Source organism: Eleutherodactylus coqui, chromosome 10, assembly GCF_035609145.1.
Source record: "Eleutherodactylus coqui strain aEleCoq1 chromosome 10, aEleCoq1.hap1, whole genome shotgun sequence".
NCBI lineage: Eukaryota > Metazoa > Chordata > Amphibia > Anura > Eleutherodactylidae > Eleutherodactylus > Eleutherodactylus coqui.
Genome location: NC_089846.1, coordinates 68027701 through 68043574, shown reverse-complemented (window position 1 = coordinate 68043574; position 15874 = coordinate 68027701). Strand labels below are relative to the sequence as shown.

General features: G+C 47.3%; 1 protein-coding gene across 3 annotated transcripts in view; it reads right to left on the bottom strand.

Annotated features, from left to right (window-relative positions):
* The window catches only part of LOC136580580 (cytochrome P450 2F2-like), an 88824-nt gene that overhangs the window by 6514 nt on the left and 66436 nt on the right, over positions 1–15874 (bottom strand). For 2 of the 3 annotated variants that reach the window (XM_066581236.1, XM_066581234.1), the window contains exons 8-9: positions 12743–12927; positions 12532–12669 (exon numbers count right to left, since the gene is read on the bottom strand). In XM_066581236.1, the coding sequence (XP_066437333.1) occupies positions 12532–12669; positions 12743–12927 (323 nt within the window). Of the gene's footprint in view, positions 1–12527; positions 12670–12742; positions 12928–15874 lie in introns of all 3 variants that reach the window. The other variant, XM_066581235.1, reaches the window with a different exon arrangement.

Sequence of the window (15874 nt, the reverse complement as noted above, 5' to 3'; positions counted from 1 at the left end):
TGTACCGCCGGTGGGTTCCAGGGAGCTACCCATGCTGTGGGTGCACACGGAATTCCCATTGCGGAGTTGGGGATTCCCAGTTGTACCTGCCTGTGACTATTTATAAAAAAACGCAGTCTGACTGGGGCATGCAGACACCTTGACAGAATGAATAGTGTGTGGCACATAGGTTCCCCATTGCTATGCCCACGTGTGCAGCTCCAGATGGAGGTGGCACAGGATTGGATTTCTCATAGCTTCTGTACAGCATTGTGGGCTATCGCCCCACCCCTTTTAAAGAGGGTCACTGCCTAGCCGTGCCAACCCTCTGCAGTGTGTGCCTGCTTTTCCTCTGGCAGGCACACTTATAAATAGACATGAGGGTGGCGTGGCATGAGGGCAGCTGAAGGCTGGGCAGGGACAGTTTGGTGTGCGCTGTGGACACTCGGTCGTGGGGGGGGTGGTTGGTCAGCATGTAACCCAGGAGAAGTGGCAGCGGAGTGTCATGCAGGCAGTGATTGTAGTTTGCATCGGCGAGCATTGGCGATATACAAAAATGCTCGGGTCGCCCATTGACTTCAATGGGGTTCGTTACTCGAAACGAACCCTCGAGCATCGCGAAAAGTTCGTCTCGAGTAACGAGCACCCGAGCATTTTGGTGCTCGCTCATCTCTAGCTATGACCAATAATTATTGCAGCATGTAAAAGGTTCACAGAGGGAAGGCGCTCTATGTCATTATCGGCCCTCCACCATGTCATTATGGAGGGCCAATGTGTTGCCACAGCAAACAGACCAGTTTATTGTATCTGGGTCTACCATAGCCTATGATCACTATGATAAGGTGTAAGGCATTGCAGTATAGACGTACTGGAGTGTATTATCAAAGCGTTCATAGCATTATCGGTTCAAGTCCTCTACAGTGATGCAAACAAAATTTAAAAATAAAACAAAAACATTGTACAACACTTTCCCCTCTTTTGTTAAAGGGGTTGTCCCGCGGCGAAACGTTTTGGTTTTTTTTCAATAGCCCCCCCGTTCGGCGCGAGACAAACCCGATGCAGGGGTAAAAAAAAAAAAATGTCCAGTACTTACCCGAATCCCTGTGCTCCCGCGACTTCTTACATACCTTAGTAAGATGGCCGCCGGGATCTTCACCCACGATGCACCGCGGGTCTTCTCCCATGGTTCACCGTGGGCTCTGTGCGCTCCATTGCCTATTCCAGCCTCCTGATTGGCTGGAATCGGCACACGTGACGGGGCAGAGCTACAAGGAGCAGCTCTCCGGCACGAGCGGCCCCATTCGGAAGGGAGAAGACCGGACTGCGCAAGCGCGTCTAATCTGGCAATTAGACGCTGAAATTAGACGGCACCATGGAGACGGGGACGCTAGCAATGGAACAGGTAAGTGAATAACTTCTGTATGGCTCATAATTAATGCACGATGTATATTACAAAGTGCATTAATATGGCCATACAGAAGTGTATAACCCCACTTGCTTTCGCGGGACAACCCCTTTAAGTCTTTTTTACACGTTTCACATATCATTTACGCTGCATGATTAACGCTGTAAAAAGAATGCAAGAAAGGTCAGAATTTGTGCTTTTTTTGTCACTCTCCTTCAAATAAAAATAAAAAAAGGCATGCAATCCGTTATATGTACTCCAAAAAATGATATCAGTAAAAACCACAGCTCCTCACCGCCAAAAAAGTCCCTTTATGGCCAAGTAGATGGGAAGAAAAATTCTGAAAAGTGGGGTTACTAAGGGGTTAAAGGGGTACACTAATCTATTAAAGTAATGACATTTTACTAAGATATAGCATTGAAGTTGTTATTGGGGTGGACTCCTCCATCACCTCCTCTGTGACAAAGGTTAATAAGTAACAATCAAAAGAATAGTATACTGCAATATAGAAGTCTTGCAGCATACATAAAATGACAGTTTGTACAGAAATTTCTTGTTACGCTACAGCAGGAGAGCTCACATTGCTTTCTTATAAAAATGGAGATTAATTACAAGCTTCATAAGTTGTAATGAATATTGTTTTGTAGTGTGTTTCTTGTAGTTTCAGCTGTCATTGCCCATATGTTAGAGGAGTCAGAACGACCTCATGCTTCTTCCTGTGGTTTATATCAGTCTGTTCACTTTGTGTATTCCACAGATACCCCTACCCAGTAGCTTCCAACCCAACACATCAGATCTCAATCTATGGAGGTAATTTACACTCATTGTTAAAAAGAAAACACAAACAAGCAACTAAAAGGAGATGTCATTTTACTGCAAAGCTCGGCATACAGTTACATCTCAGGCAGGTATGCAACTGATTAGAGTTGTGGTGTGATTAGATGTATGCTCTTGCCACCTGCGGCCCTAAGGGTGCATTCACACGAACGTATAACGGCTCGGTTTTCATGCTGAGCCGATATACGTTGTCCTCGTGTGCAGGGGGGGAGGCTGGAAGAGCCCAGGAGCAGGAACTGAGCTCCCGCCCCCTCTCTGCCTCCTCTCCGCCCCTCTGCACTATTTGCAATGAGAGGAGGCGGAACGGGGCGGGGCTAAGTGGCGGGAATTAGCCCCGCCCCTGTTCTGCCTCTCCCTATTGCAAATAGTGCAGAGGGGTGGAGAGGAGGCAGAGAGGGGGCGGGAGCTGAGTTTCTGTATAGCGGTATAAACTACAGGTTATGAGTCTCAGAATATGGTAACAAGAAACAATAGAAAAAAGTTTTTTGTTTTTTTTTAAAGGTAGTAAAATATATATAAAAAAAAACTATAAAATCTCCATAATTGTATTGATCTGAAGAATAAAGTTAAGTAATCATAATTACTGCACCATCAATGCCATAAAAACTAAACAAAAAAATCATACGACTATTGCACTTTTTGGCCCATTTTTTTCCACTTTTTACAATCTATAGTACATGAAATAGTAACATTGGAAAATACAACTTGGCCAGCAAAAAATGCACAAAAATGGCCTGTATTAACATACAGACTATCTTTGTTCACTTTTTTGCGGGACAAGTTGTATTTTCTAATGTTACTGGTGGTGAAAAACAATGAAAAATGGCTCCAAAGTGAAGGAATTAAAATAACCCTCCGCTCCTGGACAAACAAAGATGGCTGCACCCCTTCTCTGACTACCTGATGCGCACTGTGTAATAGTATGTATTGATAGTCTAAGACGGCCTGCATATAAACAGCGCAGGGATCTTTTCTACTTTGTCCACTGCCTGCACACAAACAGATTTGTATTGCGGAATCCGTGGTCGGCGTCCGCACTGTGGATCCACAGCAAATACTGTCCATAGCATGCTATGAGAAACCGATTCTTCCAACCAATTGCGGTTTCCACGAGCGGAGGAATAATCGCAGCTAGTGATGGCACTTGAAAAACTTTTTTTTTTTAATCTGTACTGCGCACGTCAGATGGCGGCTCACCACAGCCGTCCGGAGTACAAATGAAAAAAAATAAAAATACAGGTACGAGTGGATGCCGGACACAGGGGCGGATTTCACTGCAGGCTCCCGCATGTGGCATTTGACACGCTCGTGTGTAGGCGGCCTAAGGCCTCATGTCCACGGGCAAATTAAGATTTTAAATCCGCAGCGTTTTTCCTGCACGCGGATCTGCGCCCCATAGGGATGCATTAGACACCCGCACGTAGTTAAATACCTGCGGATGTCATTTTCCCCTGCAGGCGCGGGTCCCGCGTGCAGGAAAAAATCTGGACACGCTCCATCTAGGTGCGAGTCTCCCGCGGGGACGGCTCCCGCAGGCTTATATTGAAGACTATGGAAGCCGTCCGGATCTGCAGGAGACCCGCGCCTGAATTAAACTTACCTGCTCCGGGCGATGCAGGTCTTCCTTCCTTTGTGGCCGAAAACTTCTTTCTTTGGCCCGGCGGATGCACCCGGCGCATGTGCGCGGCATGCAGCCGGCGTGCTGAGCACATCCGCCAGGCCGAAGAAAGAAGATACGGCCATGAAGAAGGGAAGACACGCACGGCCCGCAGCAGGTGAGTTTATTCTTATTTTCAGCCCTCATGTCTGCGGGGCAGGAGGGACCCACTATGGATTCTCCACGGAGAATCCATAGCGGGCCTGATTTTCCCCGTGGACAGGAGGCCTAAGACACTACATGCTACTCTTACAAGCCAGCACTGCGCACATGGGCAATACCAACCAATCAAAGCAGCAAGTGTGTCTTATAGCAATGATGTACAGTAGTGCATTGTGTGCATCAGGTAGTCAAAGCAGTGTGGCCAACTTTGTTTGTCCAGGCCTGTAAGGATGCTCTAAGGCAGTAATGGCGAGCATTTTAGAGACCGAGTGCCCAAACTGCAACTTAAAACCCACTTATTTATTGTAAAGTGCCAACATGTCAGGGGGCGGGGCTTATCACGACTTATGATTTTTACCTCCGTCATTCTTAAAAGGACAAGGCTGTTTCAAAATAGACCGGGTGCAGATTTTGACTTCTTTTGAATGCGGAAATGCTGTGGAATTTGCCACGGAAATTTCCGCTGAGGACATTCTGCAGCATTTCCACCTCATGTAAACATACCCAGCAGTGATATTGACCCCCCCCCCCCCCAGAGCGGCCCCAGCAGTAAGAGTGACAACCCCAGAGCAATCCCAGCGCTAACAGTGACCCCCCCCCCCCCCCCAAAGCGGCTTTAGTGGTTATAGTGACACCGCACAGCGGCCCCAACAGTAAGTGACACTGCACCGTGGCCCCAGTCGTAATAGTGACATCCCACAGTGCCCCCCCCCCAAAGTAATAGTGACACCACACAGTGGTCTCAGTGGTAATAGTGACATCCCACAGTGGCCCCAGTAGTAATAGTGACATCCCACATCAGCCCAGTAGTAATAGTGACATCCCACAGCAGCCCCCAGTAGTAATAGTGACATCCCACAGCAGCCCCAGTGATAATAGTGACACCCCACAGTGGTCCCCAGTAGTAATAGTGACACTTCACATCATCCCCAGTAGTAATAGTGACCTCTCATAGTGGCCCACAGTAGTAATAGCGACATCCCACAGTGGCCCCTGTAGTAATAGCGCCCCCCTCTGAGACCCAAATCCCCTCCCCCCCACCTCCTCTGCTTGGCGCTGTTCCTGTCACTGATCCCAGGAGCACACTGTGACATGCTGCGGGACACCTCCTCCCTTCCCTGCTCTCGCGGAACCAAGTAGGAGACGTCAGAGGAGGAGGATCCCGGCTGCACACTGACATCACAGTGTGCACCGGGATCAGCGCCTCTAGCAGTGCTGCTGAGTGCATACAAGCAGGGGAGCTGCGGCACCCCTGCTGGTATTTACTAATGTGGTGAGCGGCCGACAGCGGCGAGTGCCAGCTGGGAAGGCTCTGAGCGCTGCTTCTGGCACGCGTGCCATAGGTTCACCACCACTGCTCTAAGGGCTTAATCATCATGATAATGCAACACATTCAAAGTTACAAAATCCTTCTTACTTTCAATGGTTAACCCTTTCTCCTACCCCAGTCCTTGCCACTGGTGGAAGACTAATTTGTAGCTGTTTAAAATATGACGTTAGCTCTCTTTTTGTAAGAATTTGGATTCCCCATGAAATAACTCCGGAGTGTCTTGGATCTTTCTTAGGCCTCCGTCAGACGAGCATTAGGGATGAGCAACAACACTCGGAGCTTGATACTCGTTCGAGTACTAGGCTACTTGAGAAACTCATTACTTGAGACGAACACCATGCGGTACTTGAGAAAATTTAATTTCCCTTCCCCGCATGTTTATCACCATTTTTTAGCCAATAAACATGCGGGGAAGGCATTACCACTTTCTGCTGTGACGTGCCAGCCCTCTGCCTGCCAACAGCTGTGAGTGGCTGGCGGGATCAGGTGACCGCCGAGTACTTAAACTGGTCCCGCCCGCGGCTCGCCTCAGACGCATGCTGGCAGAGGTTAGGGAAGGTGCTGCTGCTGATATAGGGAAAGTGTTAGAGTAGGATCCTCTCTTCAAAATCCCCAACGGTCCTTCTTAGGGCTACTCCTCATTGTGTGCTTTACAGTTGTGGCTGGCTGGGAGCAGTAGTGCACCAACTTTTTTTTTAAGCATCTAGGCCTGTGTAGAGCATTTCAGCTATACTGTTCTGTGTGTGCAGTGCATTACGCAGAGGTCTCATCGCTAAACAGTACTCTAATATTTCCTGGGCCACTGCAGACCATTTCATAGATACCATTCTCTGTGTTGGGTGAAGTAGCCGCAGTTATCAGCACTATCCACTGGCTTTAAAGTTTTCTGCCCCTGTGCAAAGCGTCTCACAATACCCTTTCATTGAGGGGGGGGGGGGGGGGGGGGTTGAGGTAGCTGCAGTTACCAGCACTATCCACTGGCTTTCTAGTTTTCTCCCACTCCATGCAGCTTCCCTATTATATACAAGTCTCTGTGAGCGCTAAATGACCTCTCAGTATCAGCGCAAGACAGCAGTTAAATTTCTTCCGTTCACAGCGTGGATCCTCCGGTATGTACAAGTCTCTGTGTGCAGTGAATTAGCCACAGTTCTCAGCACTATAAGATAGGGTAATTTATTTGGGCCCTGCTCTATCCTTAATTTGACATGATGAGGAGTAGGGGTAAGGGTCGAGAATGTGGACATGGGCATCCAAGTAAGGGTGTGAGCACAGGCCGAGGTCCTGGGCAGGGTGCATCACAGCCGGCTGCTGAGGAATTAGGAGAGCGCCAAGTCCATATGCTCCCCTGCTTCATATCACAATTTGTGGGTCCGCGTGGTAGACCTTTTACACAAGCAGAGCAGTGCGAGCAGGTCCTGTCGTGGATGGCAGATAACGCGTCCAGCAATGTATCAAACATCCAGTCTTCTAAGCAGTCCACTACTCCCGGCCTAGGGACTGCACCTCTGAATCCTCTGGCTGCTCCTTCTTCCTCCCAGCCTCGTCACTCCATGAAAATGAGCAGGCAGACTCCCAGGAACTGTTGTTGGGTGCCTGCCTTGAGTGGGAAAAAAAGGTTCCTCTCTCACCTGAGGAGTTTGTCGTGACCGATGCCCAATCTTTGGAAAGTTCCCGGAGTCCGGGTGATGAGGCTGGGGGCTTCCAGCAATGGTCTCAAGAGCTTTTTGTGGATGAGGATGATGAGACACAGTTGTCTGTCAGTGAGGTACTAGTAAGGGCAGTAAGTCTGAGGGAGGAGCGCACAGAGGATTCGGAGGAAGAGCCGCTGGACGATGAGGTGACTGACCCCACCTGGCTTGCTAAGCCTACTGAAGACATGGATTCAGAGGGGGAGGCAAGTGCCGCAGCAGGACAAGTTGGACAAGGCAGTGGGGTGGTCAGGGGTAAAGGCAGAACCAGAACACAGAATCCCCCAACTGTTTCCCAAAGCACCCCCTCGTAGCAAGCCTCCGTGCAGAGGGCTAGATGTTCAAAGGTGTGGATGTTTTTTAGTGAGAGTGCGGACAACCGACAAACAACTTGTGCCGCACCAAGATCAGCCGGGGAGCCACCACTACCAGCCTCACCACCACCAGCATGCGCAGGCAAACTACTCCCGGCCCACACCCACACCCTCAGCTCCACGGTCCTCCACGGCCTCTAGCAATGTCTCCCAGCGCAGTGTTCAGCTGTTGCTAACACAAGCATTGGAGGGAAAGCGCAAACACGCCGCCACCCACCCACATGCACAAGCTCTAAATAAGCACATTACCAAATTAATCAGCCTGGAGATGCTGCCATACAGGCATGTGGAAATGGAGGCTTTCAAAAACATGATGGGCGGTGGTCCCACGCTACTCAGTCCCTAGTCGCCACCCTACACCAGCACGTCTCTCGAAACATTACCCATGCCATCAATAGCGCAGTTACTGGGAAGGTCCACTTAATGACGGACACGTGGACAAGTACTGATGGGCAGGGCCACTATATCTCCATGGCGGCACATTGGGTGAACTTGGTGGAGGCTGGGACCAAGTCAGAATAGCGGGTCCTACCTTGGTGTTGGTATCTGCGGCGTATTATGCCACCTCCAGCAACCTCCCCCCCTCCTTCTCTGCCACCTCCACCTCTCAATTACGAAGTGTGAGCACGTCGCCAGCACGCGGCAACACAGTGGAGGGCAAGCGTTGGCAAACCGTGCTGAAACTAATCAGCTTAGGTGACAAGACGCACACGGCCCCCAAGCTGTTACAGGATCTGACAGAGCAGACCAACCTCTGACTTACGCCACTGAGCCTCCAACCGGGCATGGTTGTGTGTAACCTGGTGGCGGCTCTGCAGCTTGGCAGCCTCACACACGTGCCATGCCTGACCCACATCTTCAATCTCGTGGTTCAGCGGTTTCTGAAAAACTACCCCCACTTGTCTGACCTGCTCCGCGTCTGCGCACATTTCTGCAAGTCCACCACGGATGCTGCCACCCTCAGGACACTGCAATGTCGGTTTCAGCTGCCAGAGCACCGACTGTTGTGCGACGTGCCCACGCGCTGGAATTCTACGCTGCACAGGTTGGCCAGGCTGTACGAGCAGCATAGAGCAATTGTGGAATACCAGCTGCAACATGGGCGGTGGAGTGGTAGTCAGCCTCCACAGTTCTTTACAGAGGAGTGGGCATCGATGGCCGAAATCTGCCAGGTCCTCGGAAACTTTGAGGGGTCTACCCAAATGGTAAGTGGCGATGCGGCCATCATTAGCGTTACCATCCTGCTGCTTTGCCTGCTGAGAACTTTGCTGCTAAGCATAAAGCCTGATGCTTTGCGGTTAGAAGAGGGGACGGGGAATGACAGTATGTTGCTTGATAGCCAGACCACCCTCACCTCTATATCTCAGCACCTTTTGGAGGAGGAGGAGGAGGAGGAGGAGGAGGAGGAGATATTACTCCTCCTCCGAAAACAGCATGTCATCACACTGAACTGCCAATTTCTGCAGCCCAAAAGGCTCTGTTTAAAAGTTTTACAATTTTTAAAAGTTTTAAAAGTTTAACCTAAACCAATTTTTTCTGAGGGCTGCCTCCAGGCTTAGTTACAACAACGAGCTGTAGGTTTAAATAATGTTCAAGGATTTCACCAGCCATCGGGGTTCAGCAATTTTTCAGGGGTACACTTGTACTCTTGGTGCACCAATTTTTCAGGCCCTCGCCTATACTGTTATCAAACAAATTTTTCCGGTCTTTGCCTATACTCTTAGGGCTCAGTCAGACGGGCGTTTTTTCGTGCGATTTGCGGATCGCATGACGGATGCGCATCCGCAAATCGCGTGACCGGTGCGCGCAAGTCGCCCGCAAATCGCCCGAAAATCTGCTCCTAGCCGCGTTTCATTAGAAACGGGCCGGAGCTGTCCAGCGCAGTGCATTCAATCGAGACGGCAATACAGCCGTCTCCATTGAAAGCAATGCGCTGCGGGCGAGCCCGGGATGAATTGTCGGTAAGGGCTTAAATATATAAGCCCTTACCTGCAATGCATCCTAAAATGTGTTAAAATAAACAAAATTTGTATACTCACCTTCTGCCTGCAGCCGGAGCTCCGTGCGGCCGTCCTGCAGTGGGTGTGAAGGGGGTGTGAGTCAGACCTGCCCTCTGATTGGCTCAGCGCTGAGCCAATCAGAGGCATGCCTCACTCACACCCATTCATGAATTCATGAATGGATGTGAGTCAGACCTGCCCCTGATTGGCTCAGCGCTGAGAGGCAGCAGTCACTCACCCATTCATGAATTCATGAATTCATGAATGGGTGTGTGAGTGTTTTCAGCCTCTGATTGGTCAGGGCTTTGACCAATCAGAGGCAGATCATTCAGCAGGCGGGGATTTTAAAGCCCCGCCGGCTGAATAGTGCCGAGAAGCAGTTCAGGAGAACTGACAGCGGCCGCGGCTGGACTCCGGCTGCAGCGGAAAGGTGAGTATACAATTTTTTTTTATTTTAACACATTTTAGGATGAATTGCCGGGAAGGGTTTATATATTTAACCCCTTCCCGACAATTCACCCCGCGCACGCCGGCAGCCCATTGCTTTCAATGGAGCGGCTGTATTGCCGCTCCATTGAATTCAATGGGCAAACATCGTTCTTCTCTGCCACAGCTGTTACAGCTGTGGCAGAGAAGAATGATTTGTCTTCTATATGTTCTCAATGGGGTCGGCGCTGCTGCCGCCGGCCCCATTGAGCGCATATACAGAAGAGAACAGGAATCGCAGATCGCAGATAGGTGCGATCTGCGATTTTTTGTTCTATAATTTATCGGACGAGCGCATAAAAAGCGCTCATGTGTCCGATACCATTGCAAAGCAATGGTTTTAAAAAAATCGCCGGACGCATGCGCATGCGCAAATCGCGGCTAAAAACGCCCGTCTGACTAAGGCCTTAGTAAACAAATTTTTTCAGGTGTTCGCCTATACTTTTGGTACATTAATGCTTCAGGGGTCCGCCTATACTCTTGGTACACCAATGTTTCAGGGGTCCACCTATACACTTGCTACTGAAAGGTTTGAGGGGTTCGCCTATACACTTGCTACAGAAATGTTACAGTGGTCCGCCTATACACTTGCTATAGACATGAGGGTGGTGAGGCTATCAAGCCAGCGTTTGGCATGAAGGCAGCTGAATGCTGCGCAGGGAAAAATTTGAGTACACTGTAGACGCTGGCTCATGCGGATGATTGGACAGCAATGCCAGCATGTAACCCAGGATAAGAGGCAGCGATGTCACCCGCAGGCCGTGATTGTCCTTGGTTGCAGCTATTGTGGTGCTTAGCTAAGATGTGCCAGCGTGTGTGCCTTGGTAATGATGGTCTGCCCCAAGTAAATTTTTAGGGGGCTGACAGCCAGACTCTTGCCCCCAATTTGGCGTAATAGTGCGACTTGGAAGCCTCACATGCAGCCATGCATGCTGCCCTTGCCATTCCCTATCCGTTTTTGTGGTGTTTCCATGACTTTCTCATGTTATCATGTGTTTCACACAACCTCCCCCATGCGGAGCATCGGTCAGCTTGAAAAATGCTTGAGTCCCCCATTGACTTCAATGGGGTTCGTTACTCAAAACGAGCTCTCAAGCATTACGAAAATTTGAGCAACGAGCATTTTGGTGCTCGCTTATCTCTAACGAGCATGCTTTTTGCGCGCGCAAAATGAGCGCTTCTAAAAGAACCTATGGGTTCCTATAGATTCATTTATATGAGCAAAACGCAGCGCACTGAAGAAAGATAGACCATGAAGTATCTTCAGTGCCCGACAGGCAACTTCTACACGCAAGTAATAGCTTCCCCTCAGCTTACAGCAGGGCATTTAAAGGGTGCTTCTGGCCAAAAGTACTTTTAAGTGTTCCACTGTAAACAGCGGGGTATTCCTCCTGCCTCCTTGATGTGCAATTGGCCAGCAGTGGGGGGACAATAAGTGACTCCCCCACACCACTCTCCACAAGGGATTTCCCTATTGCAGTAAGAGAGGGGGCAGGTTTACAGGGTTTCCCCCGGAAGTGTGGGAGGAGGGGGTGTGGGTAGATGGATCGCCCTCTAGCCCTGCCCCCCTATGGTTTGCTATAGGGATTCTCTAAGAATCCATATAGCCACGCCCACTATTTTAAGCCACGCCCACTCAGTCTTCCCTATGGGGATGTCGCTCGGGATTTCCCCATAGCAGGGAGATTAAGCCGAGCTATGGGGGGATCTCCGCATAGCAGGGAGAGTGAGCGGACCTATTGAGGATTTTCCCATAGCAAGGGACAGAGAGCGGAGCAATGGGGGATTACCCCTTCACCCACTCCATCTCTCCGTGCTATGGGGAACCCGGGGAACCCCCCCCCCCCACACACACACACACACACACACACACACACACACACACACACACATAGCTTAATACACTCTCCCTGCTTTGGGAAAATCCCAAAACCCTGCGCGCTTCTCTCCCCTCCTGGAGCAGCTGCACCTCTCCAAGCACAGCAGCTCCAGTGAAGGGTAATGTTTCATGCAATGTGCATATAAAAACCTTGTACATTCACATTTTCAGCACATGGAAGCAGCGCACTTTTTTTGTGCGCCTAAGGCGCACAAGAAGCACGCTTGTCTGACCGAGGCCTTATTGTAATTTTTATTTTTCCCGAAATGTCAACAAACACTCTTTCTGATTATGCATTGAAACCCCTGTACTCATGATACTTATGTACATGTTTTAAGAGACTTTCTTATTACTATGTACATTTACATAATGCTGCTTCCTTGAGACTGCAATAAAGTTTGTTTGACGCTAAAATAACAACTTTAGGGTGTTTTGACTCCTCCTGGCTTCCAAATTCCGACATCTACACATCTGATTGGACAGTGTCTGATTGTGTAGGAGACTCCTTACTGAATAGAAGTTTGGTATCTCCCAGTTGTCCATAAATTCATATATTTCTAAAAGGAATAACAGCAGAATGACACAAAGCAGCGTTGTAAGATCAGATGCTCCAAAAATATTTTATGGGGCATCGGAGTATTCCTTAAAGCAGACAAGTCAGGAGAGCTGCCAGCTCATCTTTAACCTTATAATCCCCCCAATTTACTATCTAGTTCAATGTCCTGCTCACCTACAGAAAACGGCATCAGGGCCTCTTTCTTCAAAAGTTTCCCATTTTCAGCCAAAAAGTTGTTCGGATCAAAATTCTCCGGGTTCTTGAACTGTATATTGTCATAGTGTGCCGCTGTAAGTACCGGAGTGAAAACTGTGCCCTGTGGTTAGACAACATTGCTGAGTACACATACATTTTTGATTATTTTTTTGTTAGTCGAAGTTGATTTTTACCTTCTTGAATTTATAATCGCGGATCTGAGTATCCATAATCAATTCATGAGGAAGAGCCAGTGGTACTACATCAGCATATCTCTGGACCTCATATATTAATGCTTCTGTGTAAGGCATATTGAATCTGTCTTCAAATTGTGCTGGACGTTGGCCGATTACATTGTCTATCTCACTGTAGACCTTCTCTGAAGAAAAAAAGAAAAAACTTACATAAATATTTTTTTTGTAGAAGTGCAGTATACAGAATGGCCTGCAGAGGTTGATACACGGGCATTCTGATACCTGCAAATAGAGAGACAACACCTGTGAGTGTGGCAGGAAGTGTGATAAAAGGATCAGTTCCTGCCACCTTCAGGGGAAAAAAGCTGGGTGCTAGCTGTAGGAGCAGCCATCAGGACTGAGAGCCTGATGTCTAGTATGGACCAGTTTGGGCCCGTCATCCAATTGACAGATAAGGACGCCCTCTTGACCCCCTGGGTGGAAGTTAGTGATAGGAACCCTGGGGGTTGTAAACCCTGAACATTGTTGAACATACATTGCTGTGATATTTAAATAAAACTGGCAGACACCAGATTTTAAGATAGACAAGTCTCCTGAGTGTTTCTACATGTGTTGCCCATTCCGGATAGAGAGGTCGGCGATCCAGGAGGCATGTAACCCCACTTCCCACTAATATACATAATTTGTTTTGTTTTTTTGTTCCTCAAGATTCTCAAAATTTAAAAAACAGTGTAATTTACATGCTCACCTAGGGAATGTCCAGGACATGATATACTCCATTAGAGAAAAAGGAACAACATGAAGTCCTGGGTGAGCCGCGAGTTTAAACTTTCAATTCTTAATTGCTTAGTCCATAAAATCACAGAAGCATACAGCAGTTATGTTAAAACAAGCAGTATAAATGAAAGACCGGCTTATGAAAAGTGTTGTCAACTTTTTTCAAGCGTAAGCCCTTAGGCCACTTTCACACAGCCAAGAAAAATCACACTAATATGAACCCCATTTTTTTGAATGATGACAGAGCATTCCGCCCATGTATATTTGCGTGTTCCTTGGAACGCATCACCCATTGTTTTCAATGGGACAGTAAAACAGTTTGCATGGCATGCAATGTGCGAGTGTGATGTGAGATTTCACATTGAAAATAATGGGAAACACTTGCCGATCCTCCGGAGGATCGCAAGTTTACTGAAGTGATGGGAGGCGCGATATTGAGCGGTTACTTGGCCCAATATAACTCTTACCCGTGTGTAGGTATCCTTAATCACGCCCATAAACTCCAAATTGACAAAGGAAATTTAAATAGCAAAACTCTCCCTCGCACGAGTGCAGTTGGAAACAAATTATATGAACAGAGCAAGAAAACAGAATCCCTGCTGCAGATATGAAAGCAGCCTTATGCATGCACATAACTTAAAATAAAAGTGACACTTAAAAATGAAGACGTGAACAAAAAAAAGGAAATATATCACTATACTAAAGGAGAGAGAAACAAAATCAGTAATGTATTATAAGGCCAGTACGATGGTTTAACCCCTTGAGTGGCACGCCCGGAAATTTTCCGGGACGAGCTCCACTGTCGATAGTGATATAGCCCGGAAGCTTTCCTGGCTATGTATCACTATGGGAGCTGCAGAGCACAATGCCACAAACTGTAGCACTGTGCTCTGCCTGCACAGACCCACAGAGAACAAATCAGGACATTGAGAAGCAGGAAGATATTGCCGATATGCCGACAATCTCCTGCTTCTAAGTCTCCTGCTTTGTTTATAGGTTGCCATAGAGACCATCGGCTTGCCAAAAAGCAAGCCGATGATCTCTGTGACAGGGAGAGCTGATGCTTAGCTGTCAGAGGACAGCCAGGAACCAGCTCTTACAGCAGAGATCAGAGAAAACCTCCGATCTCTGCTGTGTTAACCCTTTACATGCTGCAGTCTATATGACTGCAGCATGTAAAGGGCTGTCACTGCAGCATGTAAAGGGCTGTCACCATCGGACCCCCAGAAAGTGATCAGGGGGTCCTGATGGGTCCCTGTGGAAGTCCCCTAAAGGGACAAAAAAAAAAAAGTAAAAAAATTATAAAAAAAATAAAAACACTTGTCTCCCTTTACTTTGTAAAAAATGTAAAATAAAATCACACATGTGGTATCTGTGCATCTTAATGACCCAGAGAAGGAAGTTGGTACATTATTTAACCCCTTAATGACATGGCCCCTTTTTTTCTTTTTTTCCCTATTTCTTTTTTTCCTCCCTGAAACATACAAAAACTGTATAAACTTGCTATCGCCGGAATCATGTGACTCAGAGAATAATGATATCACATTATTTATTCTGCATGTTTAACGCCATAAAAATGAAATCCAAAAAACAAATGGCAGAATTTCTTTTTTTTTCCCCCAATCTCCCTACAAATGTTTTTACAAAAGTTATGCAATACATTATATATACCCAAAAATGATGCCAACAAAAAGTACAACTTGGCCCGCAAAAAACAAGCCCTCATATGGCCTGGTCAATGGAAAAATGAAAAAGTTATGGCTCTTGGAACGCAACTGCAAAATTAGTTGAAATTTAATGATTAGACCATTTAAAAAACCTGCCCTGGTGGGTACGACAGGGTCGTAGGAAACCTGCCACTCAAGGGGTTAAACCAAATTGATAAGAGGTAGTCAACAATAAAATCCAATATATTTATCTGAAAAAACAAACACATATTTGGTTTTATCATATCCATGACAAACGGTACAATATAAATTAAACACACTATTTTATCTAGCATAAAAAAAATTGAGCCAAAATGCAATAAAAATAATCAAAATCGTATGTACCCAATATGCTATTAATAAAAATTACAGCTTATCACGCAAAAAAAAAAACAAAAAAAAAACACATAGCAGACCTCTGTCAATGGAAAGATACATACATTATGGGACTTTGAATGCAGGGATGCAAAAGAAATAATATCCAATAAAAAAGGAGGGTTTGCGATATTGCTGTGAGAAAATGAAGCGATATTGCACAGACCACCGAGGCGATATCGCTGCGATTTTCTTTTTTTAAACAATCTCTTATTTATTTCACGGTGAAAAAAATCCGCATTACAGTATAATACAAGCAAAGGAAATTATGCAG